At 41.4% G+C, this 22,591-nt stretch overlaps 1 protein-coding gene across 2 annotated transcripts in view; it reads left to right on the top strand.

Annotated features, from left to right (window-relative positions):
• NAMPT (nicotinamide phosphoribosyltransferase) overlaps positions 1 to 7,702 on the top strand; it is a 31,189-nt gene extending 23,487 nt beyond the window's left edge. For both annotated transcript variants that reach the window (XM_031598029.2, XM_031597951.2), the window contains 3 exons: positions 2,541 to 2,681; positions 2,823 to 2,957; positions 4,807 to 7,702. In XM_031598029.2, the coding sequence (XP_031453889.1) occupies positions 2,541 to 2,681; positions 2,823 to 2,957; positions 4,807 to 4,920 (390 nt within the window). In that variant the 3' untranslated portion in view covers positions 4,921 to 7,702. The remainder of the gene's footprint in view (positions 1 to 2,540; positions 2,682 to 2,822; positions 2,958 to 4,806) is intronic.
• Positions 7,703 to 22,591: the final 14,889 nt, after the last annotated feature.

Genomic DNA, 22,591 nt, shown 5'->3' with positions numbered 1-22,591 from the left:
TGCAGCCTATTTTAGTCATGTTTAAAATTTCATGGATTTTTCTTTCCTTCTATGTCAGCAAAACCAAGGTTACTATGCTGACTTGTGAAAGAATGGATACTAGCTTGCCATTTAAAGAAAAAAAAATCTTGAAATATAATTCATACTTTTTAAAAAGGAGTATACATAAACAAATGCAGTGACTTTTTTTCCCTCTAAACCCCTATGGAAGTGATCATTCTAACTATTTCATGTCAGCCTTAGATTCTAAGCATGACCAGTTATGGATCTGGTGAGAGGTAGTGGGTATAACAGGAAATCTAGAATGAAATAATTGCAGATCAGAACTTTTTAACTAGCTGAAAGAAAAACATAGAAAACAACTCAGTATAAACTGGATTTTAAAATTCTTTGTTTTAATAGGGAATGCTGGTAGAACAGGTAAGGAACCTTTTCTGACTTTCTTCTAGTATTTTCACTTTAAAAATCATTCCAATCTGCTAACTCCACAATATACTACACTTTCAAAGGACTTCCTTTTGAACATTCAATTTCCAGATGTCTTTAAATGGTTATAAAGAAAGAAAATCCTCTAACCTAGAGTCATAATTGTTAATCATGCTTATAATGGTCAGCAGGAGGTGGTCAAAACCTTAACACCAGAACTGTTCTTTATATAGGTTTGAAAATGTGAGACAATATATTGTTCTCTATTGGTTTTTCCTTGGGGAGGCTTCAGAACAGAAGGATAGAACTGGATCAGAGTCCAATGTTTGCCTTATCAAAAGACAGCAATAAATAAGCAGAGTCTGTATCTGTGAGTCAAGGCTAGTTTCTTCCTGTCTTACTGGGTATTATGCATGATGAGAGGATATTGAAGGTACTCTTTGTTATCCTTTTCTTGTTCTGTACATAGCTTCTGAATCAAGAAGCATCAAGAATTGTATTTGCACTGTAATGATCTTAAACCCTTTGTCCTTTATGGGTACTACTTTAAAAGCTGCTTCCAAGAGAACCTAATCACCTGAAAATACACGTTCCTTTTGTACAGGGTTGCTGTTGAGAATGATGAGGTAACTAGTATTAAAATGCACAGGATTTTCACATACAGAGGCACTATTTACTCAAGTTATACAGTTTCCGAAGGGTTCCTTCTTCAGGCAGAGGTCATGGGAGTGGGGCCTGAGAGTCCTTCTACTTGCTTCCTTGGATGAGGCTGAGTAAGCAGCTACCATTAGATTGAGGAAAGCCTATTGTAAGATCTCTACAGAATAAATCTATTTAACATCTTGTGGAAGATTGTTCAAGATATTCTCTCGTATTTAGGTCTCTGGAAGCAAGTGCAAATGCTCATAGGTGGGTTTCTGTTGGTTTGGTTTTTTTGTGTGTTTTTTTTTCTTGTAGTTAGCCCCTCTTGTAGTTAGGATCCGGGGGTCCTGGCTGATGGCAAGTTAAACACGAGCCAGCAGTGTGCCCTGGTAGCCCAAAGGGCCAACCATACCTTGGGTAAGGTTGAGTATCCATTGAAGCAGTCTACACACAACTAAATGGATAAATAAAATATTCATACCATGTTTACATTAGCTATCCATTTATTACTATCTGAAAGTTGTCACTTCTTTCCACCCCCACTCCCTTCTTTTAGAAAGCTTTGTTTTACCTTGGCTGTCTCAGAAATGACTTAACATCAGCATCTCCTGGAACAGTTGTATTATCTGTTACTGTGGCATTTCTTTTTGGTGCACAAAAATTAGCAGATTTCTCATGATACTGGTTTCTGAAACTGCACTGTTGCCCATGGGTTAAATCCTTCCGTTCTGTTCCTCGGCCTCCTTTTACCTGGATGGATGGGACTTTGAGATTTCACCATTTTCCATTTCCATGCTATATCCATTTTGATGGAAAAATAGCATGGCCTAAGAGCATATTCTGTCATAATTTTCTTTTTCTATTATACTGTGGAGGGGATGAAGAAGAATAAATGGAGTATTGAAAATATTGCCTTTGGATCTGGAGCTTTCACTTCTACTTTTATTAGTGGAAATATTTAGGAGATATGAGTTCAAACATTCTTATTGGGGTTGTCACTACCTTTTTAGCTTTATGTAGGGGTAACAAGTCATGGAAACAAATCTTGGCCATTTATGAGTGTGACTAAACTAGCACCCATGACTCTAGGCTAAGGGATGTCATGTTTGTGTAGGTGGAATGGGATGAGGGGAATGCTGTAGTAAGCTTTACATTGGCTTATTGATACCAGTGCGGTTCACATTGATCTGTATCTGCCTGAGAAGGTGCCAAAACATGTTCTAAGCAGCTTTATGTATTTCCATTTCTAGATTGCTACTCTTAATTCTAGACAATGCGATTTTTAAATTTAATTTTTAAGTGAACTGCTGCATGCCAAGTATTGACAGGATTGTTACGTAAATCTCCTGGAAACTGAATGTTAGTTGGTTCAGTTGTTTGTAAAAAGCATCTTGTTTAAGTGGTATGTTACTTTGATGGAAAAATAGCATGGCCTAAGAGCATATTCTAACATAACTTTCTTTTTCTATTAGATTGTGGAGGGAATGAAGAAAAATAAATGGAGTATTGAAAATATTGCCTTTGGATCTGGTGGAGCTTTGTTGCAGAAGCTAACTAGAGATCTCTTAAACTGTTCCTTCAAATGTAGCTACGTGGTAACCAATGGTCTTGGGGTATGTCTTATACTACTTCTACCATTATGTTTTCAGCTGGGGCCTCCCCACTTGACAAACGTTTTCATATCTCCTGTTAGATTACTGCCATCTACACAAGGTATGCAACTCCAACAAAGTCCAATGTACTTCTGATTTTAGGTAAATGTCTTCAAGGATCCGGTAGCTGATCCAAACAAAAGGTCAAAGAAAGGCCGACTGTCTTTGCATAGGACACCTGCTGGAGATTTTGTGACACTTGAAGAAGGAAAGGGAGATCTTGAAGAGTACGGGCAGGTAAGAATTTTCAAGGTTTATTACATTGTTCTTCATGCAGAAGTAGATTGGAAAAAAAGTTAATCGAAAACAAATTGTGAAATTGTAATTTTGTTTGACTTCTGTCTCAGTACTTCAGAAGTATCTCCAGTGCAAAACTCAGTAACAGTAAAATGTTAGGATGTTGTTAGAATGTCCAGATTGTACAATTATCTGTCTTTTGTCTCTGTTCAGAAACAAGAGATATTGCTTTTTTCTCCAAAACTAGTTTATCTTAATGTAATAAAATACTAGAAGGATATGAAGCTACTGGAGAACCTCCAGAAGGGGGCTACAAAGATGGTGAAAGGTCTAGAGGGCAAGACACTGATCCTTCTGGATCCTTTCCCACTTGAGATGTTCTGTGAGAATATTATGCTAGCCAAGTACTTCTGTATGAGCCATGCTCTGCAATTCAAGTAACATCCTGAGGTGAAAGGGGGGAGAAGGGCAGATTTTATTGAATTTGTATTTGCTTTCCAATTTGAGATTTGTAAAACAGTTCCTTCAGGTGTTAATGTTCTGTGCCTGGAGTTTCTCAGTTTTCAAAAATGTAAATTAATCCACAAATTCAGTTTCCTTGTTAATTTTTTGCAATCACAAAATTAAGTGCTATTTCAGTAAAATAAACACACTCTTTAGGCCAGTCTCCAGGCTTTCAGCTGGAAATCACTTTAATTTTTCATTGGATGAGCAATAAACTGTTTAACTGCATGTCTCTTCCTGAATTAAGAGGTTTGAAAATAAGTAAGCTATTAAATTGTACTTCAGCCATTAAAAGCTGGAAGATTCTTGAGTTTTTTGGTACTTGGAGACACATTTCTGTGCTACAAGGCATAGGAATACTATCAGGCACAAAGTTTTTATGCAACAATAATCATAAAACTGACATCTCTGAGAAATGTAAACACAGAAAGCAAATAGAATCTCCATAGATAACATGCTCTGGATGCAAAGACCTAGGAAACAGACTTTCTATCTGGAAGTATGATGATAGGACAAGTGATAATGGTTTTAAACTAAAAGATTAGATAATAGTAAGAATCTCTGTTATGAGAGTTGAGAAATCTCTTCAACTCAGTCATAAGAATTGGGGCCTGAAATAAGGCAGTATATGGTTCCTTTATTTTTGACAGGTGAAATGGTTCATAAGATGTTTTCTGTAATGGGATGTTGGAGAGGGCTGTATGTGTGGTGCAGGTTCTATGGCTGCCTGGGAAATGATGGGGAGATGCAGTCTGTTGTAGGCCCTGTTTCCCTAAAGCCGTGGGTCTGTGTGATAGGTTTGCAGGCATAGCAGCTGCCTGACATTGCTTTATGCTAGCTTTTCTGCACAGAGCTCTGCTTCTTGCTCTTTCAGTGTGCTGTTTGTGAGCACTTCTCGATGTGCTGTATTACAGAATTTTTATGCAAAGGAGACTGACTGTGTCAAGAAAGATATCTTTCATAGTTGGTGTATAGAAAACAAAGACTTCATCTAAATTTCTGTAGTTGAATTGTACGTAAGGTTTGGTTGGTGTCTCCTCTCCTAGCTAATCTAGCAGAGTCTATTTAGCTTATGTTGTTCTGTCTTTGGCCATATGTGGACAGCTTACTTCAGGGACTACCTAGCACTAAACTTCTGTCTGTGTGAAGGGTAACTTGAATCCTTTCTTCGGTGTGGCAGTGAGACATGGAAGGTGAAAAGATCAGGTATCGTGGCAGGCACGAGCTTTAGTCTCATCAGTTTTGATCTGGGTCCTTGCATTTGAGTTGACATGTAATTTGTGCAACCTGTATTGTTTGTTCATTGACCGTATCAGCATTGCTAAACCAGTGGTGTTTCTTGCAGGATCTCCTTCATACGGTATTTAAGAATGGGAAAGTAACGAAGTCGTATTCTTTTGATGAAGTAAGACAAAATGCCAGGCTGAAGAACAGTGAACTAGAAACAGCGTCTCACTAAGTTTCATTCCACGTCTGTGTATGTGTGTAACAAGTATGTACTGCATAGCTACTGGATTTACTGTACAGATTTGTGTGTTTGTGTTTTATGACATTGTAGCCAAATTATTTGTTGGTTTATGGACATACTGCCCTATCTTTTGCCAGCCTTTAGAAAAGATAAAATCAGGAAATGGTACTTACATTGTAAAACATATTTAATGCTAAAGTGTGCTTTTTAGGGCCCTTTGCCAGTAGTGATTCAATCTGGTATTGATCTTTTCACAAATGAGACAGAGCTGAACTTTTTTATATATAACAGAATATCACAAAATGGATTTACATAAAATTATCATGATTGCTTTATGTTTATATTTAACTTGTATTTTTGTACAAACAAGATTGTGTAAAATATATTTAAAGTTTCAATAAGTAAGTCTTTCCAACTTTTCATGATTTTTATGAGCACAGACTTTCAAGAAAATATTTGGTGGGGGGGGAATCCATTGCCTTTTGTCCATTAATCAGCAAATAAAACACGGCCTTAAAGTTTGTTGTGACATTGTACCATTTGACGACTAAATCAGGACTTGTATCTCCTTAAGATCCTTTAGAATTGCTGACCTCACCGTTTCTTGTAGCTGTCTGTATTAGTTAATCTGCATCGAAGAAAGTTACTGTTCATTTTAGAAGGTTTAGGTACTTACAGGCCTTGCTGGCACAGTAAGGTATGTAAATCGAATGCCAAATTTGAAAGGGTTCTCTACTGCAACTTAACTTGCCAAGTCTATCCCACTTGGCATATGCACCTCAATATTTTAATAGTAAAGTTTTTAAGAGATCTCCTCTTCCACTATAGAATATATGTGTAAAATATTGAAATATGGAAGCGGTGTATTTTAAAGTAATTACACTTCTGGGTTTATTTTTCATATACTGTAAGTGACATGACTTTAAAGCAGAATACTGGACTCGGTAGTGCACTTTTTTACTTTTTTGTATTTTTTTCATTGATTTGCCTTTTGTCAGACTGGATGTTAAATTGTAAAAAATGTTTAACTATTTTTGTTAACAACTTTAATAAAACTTTATGCTAGCCAAACTCCTACACGAATGGCAGAGCTGTTTCCCCTTCTCCCCCATCTCACTGGGGTGAGGAGGGGCTCTCATTTTGCAGAGGGTAACTGTAAGCAGTGTTTGAGAGACTTCTGAACTGTCTGCACTTGATTGTACGAGCTCTCTGCATATGCTTGATTTAAATGTCTGCTGGAAAACAAAACTGTTGAGGATTTCATTTGAGAAGCTATGTAGTAACCTCTGAAATGTTAGTACTGCAGGCTGGCTCTCGCTACAGAAGGAATACCTCCCTTACTTAAAAAAAAACAACAGCAAAAGCAAATGGCTGCTGTATTTTAATGATCAACTATTGATGGCATACTGATATAATTAACGCTTCTAATTAGGAAATGATGTTAAAGGAAAATGTCAGAGGTCCTCTGAAATCACTCTGAAATCACTTAAGCCTACAAAACTTATACAAAACATGCATTTAAAGGAAGATTGAAAAGCCATACTTCATTGTTTTTATTCTCTCACCAAAAAGGGCCACATCAAAGCATTCAGAATCTCTTTAGGGTTTGTGGTTAAGATATTTATGCCCGGTCTCAATAGTTCTCGTTCATGAAAACTTGTTTTCCACTCTTAGTGTATGTGATTATACATTTAAGTGATGTATTGTTTCAAAAATAGCGCTTTAGTAACATTTTAAATGCTGACCTTTCACACTGAGGAACTACCTTCCCTTTGCTATTAGTGATACTGTTTGTATTTGGCCAAGAAGGGATTTAAATCTGGACGTTGTACCAATAGCAGGTAAACAGTACAGAGCCTATTTTACTCCTCCACACGTGTACTAGGGAATTTTATGATGTACAGTTTAAAAGAAAAGAAATTAAATGCTGCTTTCATTCTGTACCAATAAAAGTTTTGATAACTATTAACTACCCATAACTGATATTTTTGTATTTGGGAACTGAGGATATGCTGTGGAAGCACTGTTTTCTTTTGTATCACAATGTGCATCAGTATTTGTTCAGTGTTGTCTAAAATGTAGCTTGCTCGTTGGAGTCTTAGATGAAGTTGTGTGTGTGTGCACGTCACTCTCGGAAGTTGTCATGTCACTCATCTTGGTAGCTGCTGATCTATTTCAAAAGAAGGGGACTTGGGGAGAAAAACACCCGGTGCTATTCAGACCCAAATACGTGTTTCTGTCGTTTTGGGCATCAAGGAGTTGACAGAAGTTACTGCAGTGCTTAAACCATACAGTATCCTAATTCTTCCACATAAAAGCAAACAGCATGTTTGGGCTTGCTTTAAATTACTAGATTTGTAGTCATCGATATATTTTAATTATCCCCATTTCATAATATAACACAGTATTTGTATTTAAAAATAGGAACTGGGAGTTTTGTGTTAATACCTTATTTGTAACCATACTTAGCATAAGAAATGGATTTTATAAAACTATTTTTCTTGAGCTGCATGATTATGAAAAGATGTTTTTTTTCCTACTTTGAAGGATGGGAGGAGAGAATAGAAGAGTACTTAACTGTTTGGATTGCCAAAATCAAAACTAAGTTGAAACATTTTTTTCCTGTAGGTTTTTACATTCCTTCTTAACCTGTGTAGTGAGAATAAATATTCCTCACTTAAATCCTCTGTTAAAGTAATTCTAATGTACTTGGCATCAAATACCAGTATGTAATACACATGGAAATAAAGTTTAGTTCTGGCAGTGAAAATAAGAGCCATTTGCCTGTGTCTTAAAGTTGTGATGTTGGGCATCAGACTTCATTCATGTGCTCTTTGTTGCCGAACAGATGGGAGCATAGCTGTGCTGTCACAGTCTGCTGTAGAAGAACAGATCTGACAGCTGCCGTGCACTTTGTGGTCAACTTTAGAGCAAAGAAGAGAAGGAAGACTGAACTCTCCTTCCTTTTCAGTATTTTTCTTGCAGTGTGTGAGCGTATCTGTGGTTCAGTATTGTGTGTTCTGCTTAAAGATCACAGAATGGCCTGGGTTGAAAAGGACCACAATGATCATCTAGTTTTAACCCCCCCTGCTATCTGCTATGTGCAGGGTCGCCAACCACCTGACCAGGCTGCCCAGAGCCACATCCAGCCTGGCCTTGAATGCCTCCAGGGATGGGGAAGATGGAGCACTTGTGATTGGATTTGCTATAAGGTCTTATCCACTGTCTACATTTCACGTAATCCTTTCTCAAATAAAGATTGATTATTTAATTTTTACGTGGCCATGTGGAAATGTTTTGGTATCTATTGAAAATATCATCTCTTAGTAGAGAGAATAGCTCCAGTCCCTTTGAATGGGATTTTCATAATTGGAAGTAATTGTACTTTTAGTTCCTACAAAACTTAAAATGACAAGATGTCCCTTAACTGCAATCTGTAATACAAGTGTAAAGATTATTTTTTTTTATTTGTTGCTTTTCCCTTCCCATCACACTCAAATACATGAAAGGGCACCTATAGTCTGTAGCAAGGGCCTTGCTGATGTTTAATTAATGGTAGTTGTATCTCTATGCAACACTGCATAGAGACAAGCTTCTGCTTGTCCTTGAGACTCCCAACAGCATCCAGTAGGCACACACTTTGAAGCTTGTGAGCAGTTCAGCACGAGGTGATCTCCTTGGCTTAAATGTGACAGACAAAGGCAAGTTATGGGGGGAACATCACTGTGCCTCCTGAAGAACCTAGCCAGCAGAAGTACAGAAACACTGACATTCAAGATACTCTGTAAAGTCATGCTTAGTGAAAGCACAACTGTTCCACAGATATGTTCATTTTACCCTCTTTTTACTGATAGCACAGCCAGCCTTGTTAATGATTTAAAAACACCCGCTGCATTTATCTAAAATACTTCTTATGGGAAGAGACGAAAAACACGCAGCCATAGAGCTCCTCCGGAAGTTCTTTTCCTGTAGCGTTACTTTTGCTGGTTTCTGCTGTAAGACAATGCAGAGCAATTCAAAGGATTTGGGAATGAAGGCTGTAGGATTCTTCTCAGGTAATGTACTTCATAGCATTTCCTTACAGCTCTTTATCTGAGTACTCATAACTGCTTTTTAAATACAATTTTTAAGCTTTTCCTAAATTCAGGACTGAAGTTCTCTATCCCACTCATGGCTGGAGCAGGAGGGAAGAGTCCATCACATCTCCAGCAATGTTTGTATTTCCTTCCCCTGCAAATCTTCTGAGGAGGAGGGCAATGAAGCAGAACTTCATTGCTGGTTTACGTCTGAGAAAAAAAGTCAGAACATTTGGGCTGTACAACTTTAGCAATTGGGATTGTATCTGAAACAACGTGGTTTCTGGATCTCTATATGCAATAACACAAGCATACTTTAATTGGTCTGTATACTTACCTGTGTGCATTTTCTTATGTTTCATTGACCAATACTGTGAGTTCTGATGATCCAGTTCTTGGCAGTTTGCTTGTGGTGTGCTGTTCATCGCAGGGGAGTTGGAATACAAGATCCTCAAAGGTCCCTTCCAACTCTACGGATTCTATGATTCTATGACAAGGAAACTTATTTTATGATGACTGAGTATTCCTATAAAAATATTACTCTCGTGCCAGGTGAATTGTGAGCATTCTAAGCCTTGTAAGGCTTCCTTTCATTCTAAGAAAAAGTGAAGAATATCAGTCTTGAACTTCCTTCCCTTTTCCGAAAAGAGGAAAGCTGTTTTCCAAGGGTCACTGTGATGCAATTTCCTCAGCTGACTGACGCAGCAGCAGCAAGCACACTTCCCTTTCAGGGAGTTTTCCATGATTCAAAAGATGCTACTCTGGTTTATGCATAAGGAATTGCAGCTTGGTTTTTTGGTGCCAGAAGGATGGCCTTTCCTGCAATTTAAGAGGATAAACTGTGGGTTAAATGGCTTTGGATAGGGATATGTCCGTAAATCACAGAAGGGTCAGAGCTTGACAGCTAATCTCCCTCTGGTGAGGGTGCCTCCCTGTGATTTCTGTCTCAGCTGAGCTGGTTCAAGTCTATCCTATAAACTGCTGCAAAGCATTGAGGCTGTTCAACTGAAGCAGAGTGTGGCCCGTGTCCCTGTGATAACAAAACAGTACTCTGTTAATGTGCACCAGTCTAACCTTAATCCATTTTTCAAGGCTTATAGCAACTTGTTAAGCCAAATGCCAATGACAAACTTCATTAAAGCTGCCATTCATCCCATGCTGTCTTTTTTTGCAGCTTCACCTGCAGCACTGTTGCTTGAAGACCACTGCTTGTTTTTATTGCATCAATAAATCTGCACAAGATAAAAGGAAGATTTCACCTCCATACAAAGTTTTGCAATCTTTACACCACACCTTCAGACCAAAGCAAATAGATTAACACAGTGAAACCAGAAAAGAAAGCTGTCCCTGTGCAGCCTTTCATGTCCTGACTTACAGTCATGAACATGCTAATGAAGACCTGGGTCTGGCAAAGTTGAGAGTGTTTGTTCTCTTGAAAACTATACATCCAATGATGCCATATGTCAAAACATACAGTTATAATCTTTCTAGAGACTACTAAGATGTAGCTGAATGCTCATTTAGCTTGATTTCTGCAGCTGCTTCTTAACTCACCCATCTCAGCCAGACTCCAGAGGCTTTGCACCCATGGCAGAACCCATGAGACAATGAGGCTGCACTGCATGCAGAACAGCAAGGCAAAGTCCTCAAGTGTTCAGAGGCTGCAGTGCTGAGTCTTGTATCCATTGTGGAAGCACAGCACTATATGAAATGCATGTCTGCTGCCATCCTGATCCCTGGAGCAAAAAATAATTGCATTTTTGGAGGTCCTTTGCTTCTACCTGTGGAAGAAAGCATGTTCATGTTCCAGCCCTGATCAATACAGCCTGTATGGAACTGGGGAAGATGCAGAGTTTTGTTAGTTTCTCCCATGCTACAAGGGGATCCAGCCCAAAGGGACTTTGATACATACTGTCCCTGAGACTTTGGTGTGCTGTAAACCAGCATGAGAAGAGCATGGAAGTGACTTTGCAGGTCGTGATATGATTGTAAATAATAATTCCCTCCCCAGTCAATCAATTATGCACAACGACGATCATTCAGGTGATTGTTATACTTCAGGAAAGGCAGATGATGTGTGTAGGCTAAGGCTGCCTCTAATTCACTTCTCCCTAGCTCCTTAAAACACCTGGAATTAGGAAAGAGAATGAAATGTACTTCCACCAAGCAGTCATGTGCCATTTTCCTAAAACACTTTCTTTGATAAATCTTTCATCTAAATAAGAAAGGCTGACACTAGACATTCTGCCTTGCCATCTGAAGCTGTGCTTATTAGAGATTGCTGTAGCTCGTGTGGCTACCTCCGTGGTGAGCTCGGTGTGCTGCAGGCCTCAAACAGCTGAAGAGGTGTGAGCCACAGCCAGCAAACCAGAAAAGCCAGGATGGTGCTCATGCTGATACCGCCAGTGAAACATGAAGTGCCATCTTCCATTTCTCCACTGCCCCTGGTTTGCAGATCATTTATTTTCCAAGCCCCAGGAAACACTGCGCTTAGTAACTTATCGATGATCTATTCTTTTCTGGATTTGAATTCTTATCCTTAAACCCATGTGTTTCAGCACCTGAAGCAACCCATGGTAATTACACAACTGAGCACTGTGTTAAGAGCTGGTACTGTCGTTTGTTCTGAATCTGCCAACTGCTACTTTCTTGTGCCATCTAATTCTTCCCTTTGGAAAAGGCGAGGACGTTTCACCTGTCCACACCATCCAGGTGTATATACATCTGTGCTGTGGTTCCACTCCAGGCTGAAGCGTCCCAACCTACATAGTTATTCTTTGTACAGAAGCTCCTTACTGCTCTGTATTTTTCTTTTTCTTGTCTCTCTCTAAACCTTTTCTAACAGAAATCCAAGTGACTTTAAGTTCAGTGTTACGATTGCTTTTTCGTAGCACTTGAATTGCTCAGGTTTTTTTTTTGTTTGCTTGTTTTTAGTGCTCATTAACTTTCTACTGACATTTTAATAACACTATTTTTTTAACTCCAGGATTTTGTGTTTAACTGGTAGTAGATGACTCATAATGTATCATTTCATATGTAAAATAGGATTATGTCTTATGCCCATCAGTTTATGTTTATCTACACTGGATTTCATCTCCAAATTTAATTTGTAGTCACAACATTTCATAAGATCCTTTTGTAATTCTTCCCAACTGGTACACATCTTTATTACCTCAAATAACTCAGCAACTCCAGCATCTCCTACTTACTCATCCTTCTCCAGACTGTTTCATAACATGTAGAGCACCATGAGTTACAGCACAGATCACTAAGAAACTCCACTCCTGTCTGTGAAAGCTGAGTACTTTTTCTACTCTATTTCTTATTTTTGGATCCACAGATCTCCCTTCATTTTGCAAAACTTCTTAGCTTCTTAGTTTTGGGCTCCTCAGTACATGAAAGACATTGAGGCCCTGGAATGCGTTCAGAGAAGGGCAAAAAAGCTGGTGAGGTGTCTGGAGCACAGGTCTGAGGGGCTGAGGGAACTGGGATTATTTAGTCTGGAGGGTGCTCAGGGGAGACCTTAGTGCTCTCTACAACCACCTGAAAGGAGGATTTGGTGGGGTTGGGGAGAGGTTGGCCTCTTCTCCTGTGCAACTATCGATAGGACAAGAGGGAATGGCCTCAAGTTGCACCAGGGGAGTTCAGGCTGAACATTAGGAAAAACTTCTCAGAAGGATTGGCTGCCCAGGGAGGTGGAGGAGTCACTGTCCCTGCAGGTGTTCAAGAAGCCTTTAGATATTCTACTGAGGAACGTGATTTAGTGGGGAAATATTGGTGATAGGTGGACAGTTGGATGATCTCAGAGGTCTTTTCCAACCTTGGTGATTCTATGATCCTTTAAAGACTTCTGGTAAGAAATCCTGTGGTACGCATTTTGGAATTAAAGTATAAGTATATTATATTATAGGATCTCCTTTACCACACACCTGCTGATTCTTTCAGAGAACTGACTTCCTCTTGAAATATTGTGTGGAGTCATCCCAGTAACTTCTTTCCTACCATTACAGTTTCAAAGTTGAGTTTGTTCAACTTCAAACCACTTGGCCTTTCTATGCCTTTGATAGCAAGATCACAAGTCCCTTGAATATCTGGAAAATCAAGCTTCAGAAAGTTCAGGGAATTTGTGAAACTGACCCTTGTTCTTCTGCTATCTTTGCTATATTAGAATAAACTTCTCAGTAGTAAATGGCAACATCTTGGTAAAATTCTGTGGTTTTATTTAAATGGCAGCAGTCACCTATTTCAACAGAGTCCTTTGGGACAAGAGAATCTTTCTTTCTTTTATGCATACAGGCTGTATGGAGATTACTGACGTGTAATTGTATAGATGTATGTATCACACACAGATATGCGAATCTCTCTATATTTGAAGAGATGGGTGCATATAGATTCATAAATATTCCATAAATAGAAGGAAATGTCTATAAAGACTAAAGACATTCTAACAGTGATCTTTCATGTGCTGTGATCTTTCACAAACACGAAAAGGGATCCATCCTTGCCCCATTTCTTCCTGGTAGCTTCATTCCGTACACGAAGAGTTGTGTAATCAGCTTTTTTGGCTGCCACCTGACTGGCAGCTTATGCTGAAGTGATCATCTATGATTACACTTAAATCTGTCTCTGAATTCTTGCTTGCCAAGACAGTCTGCATGTCTGCCTCTGGGGTTGCATAAGTTGGAATTTAGCTACCTGCCAGTGGGTGCCATGGGACTGCAGCCAGGCAAGGCAGCTTTGCATAACAGTAACCCGTCTTTCTCCCTCTCCACTACCTCCCAGTTTCCATTTCTTCCACAGCTTTTGCCAGCAGAAGTTTTATGTCATTGTCTACCTCACTGATAAACCAAACTGTAGCAAAAAGATGCCAACCTTCTGGCATTTCTGATAAAGTGGTCATGCTTGTTGACGATCTCCAGTGATCAATATGTGAATCAGTTATGAGTGAAAGAACCTTTTTTTAACCCATTATAGTTAACTCCCTGGTAACTCCATCCTGCACAAATTTTTAAAACCAAACACTATACTTTATTAATGCGCTGGAAGAATTAACATACCATGATGGTTTTTGTTATTCTACAGATATGCACTCCCAATATTAAAAAGACAACAGCTTTCAGACCCACGCTCTATTAATTCCCTTTGTCACTACTGGCCATTAAAGTGCTCTGAACTGGAAGGCTACAGATGATATTCCCCATTTAGGATCTCCTTCTCCATTTAGCTTTGAGCAGGAAATGCTGCTGGCCAAATCCTCATTTCTGCTGCAATTCCTAATTATGAAAGGAAATACCTTTAGATAAAGAATGTGCTGAAAATATTTGGCAGCCTGAGTTCAGTTGATAGTGTCACATGGGAAGAGGAGACCACAACTATGGGGCTGTCTTCCCAGCGTAGCTCTGACCTGGCAGCTTGTCTCACCCTGGGCAAACGCCTGTGTTGGATCAACCTTGCCAAGCCAGAAGACTGGGACCCCAGATAGGCTGGAGTGGGGTCCTGGGACATGGGCTGCTCAATTCAACCAGGAATTTTGTTCTGCAGAAGGGCTCAAACACCCACTACAGCCCCACTGTGCATCTCCGTGGAGGCTGCAAAATCCCTTACAGGCTCTTTCTTGAAGCAGTTTCCAACTGTGCAGGCCCTGCTGTGCTGTCCTGCCAGGCCCTGAGCTCCAGCAGCATATAGGCAGCAGTGGGCAGATCTGGGGCCAGAGTGCCACAGTAGCGCTGGGACATTGGCACTGCCAGAGTGAGTGTATGGCTGACACCAGGGTGAAATTCAAGGCGGTGAGCTAGATCCATCCCAGGTGTGGAAACCTCCAGCTCATTAGGTGTGAGCAGGGAAGGGAAATCATCTAGCATAACATGTTCCACCATGCCAAGCTGCCTTGGCAGGGTGCAGTTCTGTTTGTAGCCGAGCTCCGTCTGCTTGCACCTAGAAAAGCCAGAGGAGTCCTGCACAGCGCGCTTTTGCCACTGACCTTTCAGCTTCCAAGCTGGGGACCAGCGTAAGCAAGGAGCTACCCCCACAGTGACTCCTCTCCCACCACCAGCCATGCAAAAAGTTCATGGGGTTCTTAACAGCATCAGGCTGCTGCCCAACACTATTGCCCCCATGGGTGTTTTATAGGGATTACGTCCTCTGGGGAGATACTGGCCATCTCAGATCTGCGTACGAGGTTTCTCCTGTGAGCAGGATTGCAACAAGGGTATCCCTAGGTGAAAGTGGTGGCCCATGTGAGATGTATCCACCTCACTCCCTGCACTGCCTTCTGCATAATGGCCTCTGTAGTAGGCTCAGTGTGAATTCAGTATGCTTGGGAAAGGACAGAGGCAACACCACAAAGGAAAAATTATTCCAGAAGTGGCAGAATCCAGGATTCTGTGATGCTTTCTTGTGTCACTTGAATAATAAACCAGCAGACCACAGTGTTTGTAACTAGAGTCTTCTCTATATTTTTAGCAACTGATCTATGAGATCATTTTGCTATTTTCAGTTGTTTGTGACTTGGAACTTTCTGCTGGGAACATGCTGTGTGGGGAGGAGTGCACACATACTCTGTGCTGCCAGCGAGGGTCCAAAGAGTGCCTGAAAAACGGGGCTCCTTGATGAACCTCAGCAAGCAGAGCACCACCAGCTGCTTTGGAAATACCCTCAAGGTTGCTCCTCCATGACAGAGAAGAATAAGCATGGAGCTAGGGGAAGTCCAGTCTTTGTTAGGCTGAACTGATCACTCCTTCTGTCTGTCTGTCCATCTGGAAGCCAATTCCTGTGCCCCATTTGCAAGCAAGAAGCTTCTTGCTTCAAGCAAAGAATGTAATTCCCCTACACATCATTAGGTGATGCATGGGTTTTGGTGTGAAGTGTCCCACAGCAGATCACGTCCTGTGCATTTTACATGAGCCCAGGTGTTAACAAAGCACTTGAAAGCACTGCACACTCCTGTGGCTGCCCAAGTGCAGAGCCCTGGGCAAAGCTCCAGGTGCCCCAGCCCAGATACTGACACCTTAAGCTACTTAAATACTTTTTCAACAGTGCTTCAAATGTATGAAGGGTCTAAATGTGCAATTTGTGCAAAAATGTGTTTACCTGGTTTTACTTTCTTTCCCATTAGAGAAGATTAGAAGAAAATATGAACTTTCTTTCTCTGAAAAAACAAACTGACCTTTTGTCTGTTATGAAAGCCTTTATACAATGATTTGGGCAAAAAGAGCTGGAATTTCTCCTGTGAAGCATATTTTTCCTTAAAAAATGCCAGTTTGTTACAGAACTGCTGGCAGAAATGCTTGGTTTCAATGAATCTGCCCATTTGATGCACTATTAGATAAGTTCTGAGCTGCAGAACTGCTGAGTTCGTCAGCACAACTTTTCAAATAGAAACTTCATTCACAGCTACAGTTAAAAAAAAAAACAGAACAAGTAAAAGCGGTAAAGGGATCTGAAATAAAAATGAGGTATTTTTTCATGATTTAAAACAAAAATGTTTAAACTGACAGAAGCCAAAAGTTTTGTTATTTTTGCTCTTGGGGAGCAGAAAAAAGGTTTTGTAAGCAGCCCTAGGAGGAGTGGGGACCAGAAGGGAGGTTGCTGCATCCTGAGGTGTGCAGAAAGCTGCCAAAACTGAGCAGCAGCGGTACTTTCCAGTACATTGAAGCAAAAATAAAAGGTATCAGGCAGTCCTTCTGCCTTAATATTTCCTCTGCAGCTGGAAGGTGGGACACAGGCACCGGATGGTTTGCCTGAGCCTACGTGGCATGGGGAGGATGGGTGAGATGTTGGCTTGCTCTTGTTCGTCCCTGTTACACCGATCTGCTGCTGTTCGATGGTTTTCTTTTGTTTTCTCTGAATAGTGCAGCTTCAAAGCAACAGGTGAAGCATTTCTGGCTCTCTCCCCTTCCACAAAAGAAAAATGAAAAAAAAAAAGAAAATGTTTTACCCTGAAGACATGTCTTGTTCAGCTAAAAAGTTAGAAGGCTTAGTACAGTTTTCCTACTGATTCTTATCCCCCAAAAGGATACGTGCTGGGCTAAAACTAGTGCGAGGTTCAGTTAAAATCCTGCCCTCTGCTAAAAGTATTCTTTTCCAGGAAATATGGTGGGGATGACTGACGGGTAGAGGAAACCAAAGGAAATCATTAAAGATAACTGAGTAAATTGTCTTTCCTTTCTTTCCACCCTCCACTTTCCACACCAGAGAAAGATTTGAAAAAACACACAAAGCCAATTACATTCATTCTGATTTTGGACCAAAAAACTGTTTTTTAAAAGGAAAAAAAAAAAAAAAAAAGGCTTCACCCTGGAAAAACACCTTCCAGAGCCTGCATTGGAGAGGTGCTAAATGCACTTCCCAGCTGTGTGAAATGACACTGCCTTTGGACTTCTGCCCCATGGCACACCAAAGGCATGACATAAAAGCTCATTGCTGATACCTTCTATCATGAACTTGAACTCACCCTGCAGGAGCCACAAAACTCCCAGGACAATCAATCTGCTGTAAAAACACTACACCCAACCCAGCAGCTCTGGGGCTGACCTGATTGGTTCTCTCAGCTCTAGAATGCTCAGCTGTGACAGGTACTCTGTCTCACACTTGGCTTTGTCTTTTGGTTGGAATTCCTTGGATTTTGTCTGGTTGGTTGTTGTTGTTACTGGTGGTTTTGCAAGCCTTCTCTTATTACGTCTACAAATATGAAACATTTTATAACTCTGTAAAAGTCATCCTTCAGCTCATCCAGATGATATAGGAAGATGAAGACCACTGGGTGGATAAGGAATTGGCTCAATGGTAACACCCAAAGAGTTGCAGTCAGTGGCTTGACGTCCTAGTGGAGACCAGTGACAAGTGGTGCTCTTTGGGGGTCAATACTAAATCAACACTGTTTAACATCTTTGTTGGTAACACGGACAGTGGGCTGAGCACACTCTCAGCAAGATTGCTGGATGGCACCCAGGTGTGTGGTGCGGTCAACATGCTGGCATTGGGCAGCAGTTGGTTTGAGCTGGGTGGACATGTGCTTCTCCTGCAGGAGACACACTTCTCCCAACCCGCACAGTCACTGGCTATGACCTGCCTCGTCCACACGTGATGCAGGCAGGTTTGCCACAGCTGGGTTGAGCGCTGAGATGCCTGAGCATGGTCCCATGCCAGCCCAGCTCTACTGCAGGAGCTGCATTTGCTATAAACCAGAGACAAAGTAAAAATCTCAGCCTTCATTTGAAAAAAAAAAGTGTACCCCTCATGGTTAAAAATGAGTTTCTGGTTGTTCTAGAAAGAAGAAATAAAAAATAAAAGTGTTTCACTTAAACTACATTGACTTTAAATTACTCATATTTTGAGTTGGTACAGATTCACACTGGGGAACCCTGCACAAGAGAGAATACAACCACTGAATGGCTGGGGCTGGAAGGCTGCTTCGGGGCTTCTGCTCCAGGAAGGTCCATGGGAAATCAGGACAGAGTGCCCAGCCCACTGTTCTCCTGGGCCTTAAAACCTTCAGGGTGGCTGTGCCCAGCTCGGGTCTCATACAGATCTCTGTACAATAGACATAGGCTCCTTTGAGTCAGTAGATGCACACTGTCCCCTGTATGCTATTTCACAAAATCCCCAGCTCTTTGGTGTAGGTCTGCTCTTCCACACATTTTTAAGAAGGTGGATTGACCTGAGACTGCAAATACACCAACCAAGCTCAATTGTTTGCAGGTGAAACAGAACTCAGGTTTATGATGACATCTGGAAATGTTACCAGGACAAAGCATAGCATCTGGAAAGAAAACCTTTGTGGGTATGCATGAAGCTATTGAGCTGTTTTGATGGGGAGTATTGATTTTTCTCTGCCGTCAACTGCTGCCACACAGCCTCGCAAATACTCCCTGCTTCAACTTTGTGGGAAAGTTCAAATTTGCCTGTGGTGCTGGAAAAAAGATTGATGAAACAATAGTTCTTTTTTACTTGTCTTTCTTAGGCAACACAGTGAGATAAAATTGCAGGGGAAGAATAATCAAGATGAGGTTCGTCCTTTTTGCCAATGGGCTGAGCAAAGAGCACACAGCAACTTCTCAGAGGAAGCACAGAGGCAACAGTGAAAGCTACAGCAAAGTGCACTCTGGTGCAAGAAAATCCTAAGTGTTTCCTCATGAAATGACATGAGAAGATTTTTTTGTCATTAAAAACTGTTATACCCTCTTTCCCAAGCTGCCACAGAAGTTAAGAGTGCAAGCAGCTGCCATCAAGTGACAAGACAATAAATCTCTGTCTCAAGGGCAATGGGAATGAAACCACCTCAAGCATTATTGGAAAATCCCTCCTTGTTCCTTACTGTGTTCAACCAAATGATTAAATCACAACTTTTCCCCACTCAGAGCTGTGCATCTTGTGGATAAAGGATGACAAATGTACTACCATCCACCTCTGACAGTTTGCGTGGCTGATGCTCTGTGCCTAAGGGCTGCAGAAAACTACCTTGCAGAGGAGGCAATGGCTCATCCTTACAGGAATTGGGCCCTATTTTGGTTGAACTTGCTTTTTATTTTTCACCTAGGGAAGATCCAACATCAACATTGCTGTCATAGCAGCAGCACAAGGAAATAAGTGATTTCCTGTCTGAGCTTGTTCCACTGCTCTGCATTTTATTTTTGTGCAAAACCACAGCTGTGTGTATCATCCCACCTTGCACTGCGACACTTCACCCCATCTTCTGTCATGGGAAAGGCACGGGGAAAACATTACAGAAGCAAAATTGCGTCCCAAATGCCTCCTTTTTGGTTGCTCCAAATGCCTTTCCCAGAAACACACTGTCATGGCAGTCTTCTGGTGCCCTGGATTAGCTGAGAGTCCTTCTTGCAGCATATGCCCCTTCCTCCTGGAGCAGTCAGTGGAAATGGGAACAAATCCAACCTTCAGCTTATTCTTCAACCAGATTGCTCCAGAACCTAGAGCACGATGAGGCCCTCTAGTGGTGATGCAAATAGTGGAGAAAAACAGCATAACCCACTGACATTCCTCTCCTTGCTTCTTTTTCCTTACTAATAACAATAATAATTTCAATAAGATAAAGGAACTAACATATCCCAAGAGAGAGATGATCTCTTTGTGTGTGTTTTGTCATTGATGTCTACGAGAGGGTTATTGGCAAGGGCGTTTGACTATCCCGACCTCGGACAGAAATACAGAAAATGTGCTGCCAGTTGATTGCAAAACTCGCAGTCACCACCTGCTCCCTCACAAGCCTTTGCACAAGCTCTGGCCCCAAGTCATGTGCCCTTGCACTGGCTGGAGCAGGAAGCAGTGCCTAAATGCAATGTAACCTCCCCAGCCTACCACAGCTCTCGTGGTGACAAAGTCATGAATGGCTCTGCAGCTGTGGGGGCTCTGCTGCCTCCATCTGCCTCAAGCTCCTGGACAGTACTCTGCCGTGTTAGAGTGCTGAAGACGATTCCCATACAAAAGACTGATTTTCTTAATAGGGCAGTTGAAATAAGGCACTTTTTATTTACACATCACTGAAATATTCTGTTGGATCCAAAATATCACGTTTTGTGTCTAATGGCCTTTTAATCTATTCTCACTATCAAATTAGGAAAATTTCTGATAAAATCTGCTTTGAAAATAATAAAAAGACAAAAACATTTTCTTTGAAAACATGCAAAAATGTTTTTTTATTTCTATACATGTATGTAACATATATGTAACATATTCATCAAAACCTTTCATGTCATCTCTTTCTCTCTGTGTATGTATTGTACTGTTACCTTCATCCAAAAGTTACTTTCTGAATTAGGTATGATTTCCGGTCCATGGAAGAGGGAGTTGGAGAGAATGCCACCTAACTAAACAAAACAAAAAAGGAAAAAAAAGGAAAAAAATCACAAACCTCTTCTAGTTCTGAGATTTTACTTCCACTCATTTCAACAGTCACTAGCAGAGATGTTGGGTCTTCTGAATGCACCCTGAGTGAAATTCAATCCAGTCTTGAGGTCAGTGCGAATGTCAGCCCAGCCTATGTGTAGAGGTCCTGCTTGAGAGGTATGTGATCCATTGGCCTGTGCTGGTTCATCACACAGGGCTGAATGTGACCTTTAGATCATTCCTCCAGCTCATTTGCCACCTTGTACATTATCTTTGGGACATTAATCACAGCAGGACAAGCTCTCCAGGGAAATGCTGCCGTGCAGCCAACAGGCTGATTGCTAGTCCCATGGCGTGCAATGTGATCCTTAGTGCCCAACTTCTGGAGTCATATGATGATATGAGGATCTCAGCTTCCACTACAATGAAAATAAAGTTTCTAGCCATTGAGACTGCAACGAAAAGCTGGCGAATGCCACCTCCTAAAGGTAAAGGATCAGAAGACAAATGGAAAGGAAGCTCAGCTGTATCTGATTTTTAAGTCAACTGCATGGCTTGAAAGCTGGATGGTTTTGAGGACTAACAATTGAAGTTTTAGTACTTTAAAAGAGAAATAATGAAATTCTTGCTGAGAAATGCTTTTTACTTCTTCTCTCCCTGCCCTTATTCCTTCTAAGGCTCGAGACAGTTGCTCACTCTATTTGATGCTTCTCAGCCTGAAGATGCCATTGGAGAAGGATGCTCTTAGCAGTCAGATGGAGTGTGAGTACTGGGGATTTTCCAGGGTTACAAAATGTTTTCCTTGCATCTGCCAAAACTAACGGCAGCCGTTGCTGAACACGTGTCACTGGAAAATCACAAGCAGGCTGGCTGCCAATTGCGCAGAGCTCTTTGGACAGAGGCTTGTCAGGGTCTTGTGAGTGTGAAAGGACACAGCCGTGTGTGAGCTGGGCAGGCAGCGCCGCAGGCTGGCTGCGGGCACAGGCGGCTCATGGCTGCACTCGCAGCCAGCAGGCCTGGGGCCGAGCCAGCACTGCCGTCAGAACCCTGCTGCCAGCCCCTGGGCTCTGTGCTGAAGTGAGCCTTGTGTGATGATGCTATGCTTGCCGTCAGATGAGCACATTCATTTTTTAATGGAGAGGTCTAAGTGGAAGCAAAGTGGCCAGACAGAAACAAGCAGCGAGCAGCTAATGGTTCGCTGACATGCCATCACAGTTCAGCTGTGGCATCTCCCACACTCCTTGAGTCTTGTGCCAAGCCGTCAAACCCTTCCCACTCAGCAATTAGCATGTGCCAAAAAACAGATTTAAAGGAAAGCTGATGAGGAGTTTATCTACTGTGAGCAGGTGAAGAGGAGTGTCACCAGTGTGGAGAACTTTAGATTTATACTTTCCATGTAAGACATGAGCAAAAATTAATCAGAGACATCGAAGTGCTGTCTATGCTTGGTCAGTCCTGGGGTCTGTTCTCCCACAGTGCACAGAGACAGTGGGAAGCTTCCATATGCCATGGAAGGGTTTCTCCCAGCCTCGAGTGTGTTGTGACACAGGAGGTGCTGTGTGTGGTTTTGGTCACCACTGGATAAGAAAGACATAAGAGAGCATCCAAAGGAGGGCACCAAAAATGGGGAAGTGTCTGGAGGGCAAAGTGTGTGAGGAGCGGCTGAGGTCCCTGTGTTTGCTCAGCACAGAGCAGAGGAGCTGAGGGGAGGCCTGATGGCGGCTGCAGCTCCTCACAGGGAG

Source organism: Phasianus colchicus, chromosome 1 (assembly GCF_987193195.1).
Source record: "Phasianus colchicus chromosome 1, bPhaCol1.hap1.1, whole genome shotgun sequence".
NCBI lineage: Eukaryota > Metazoa > Chordata > Aves > Galliformes > Phasianidae > Phasianus > Phasianus colchicus.
Note: the sequence above shows the minus strand (reverse complement) of the source record. Positions and strands in the feature narration are given on the sequence as shown.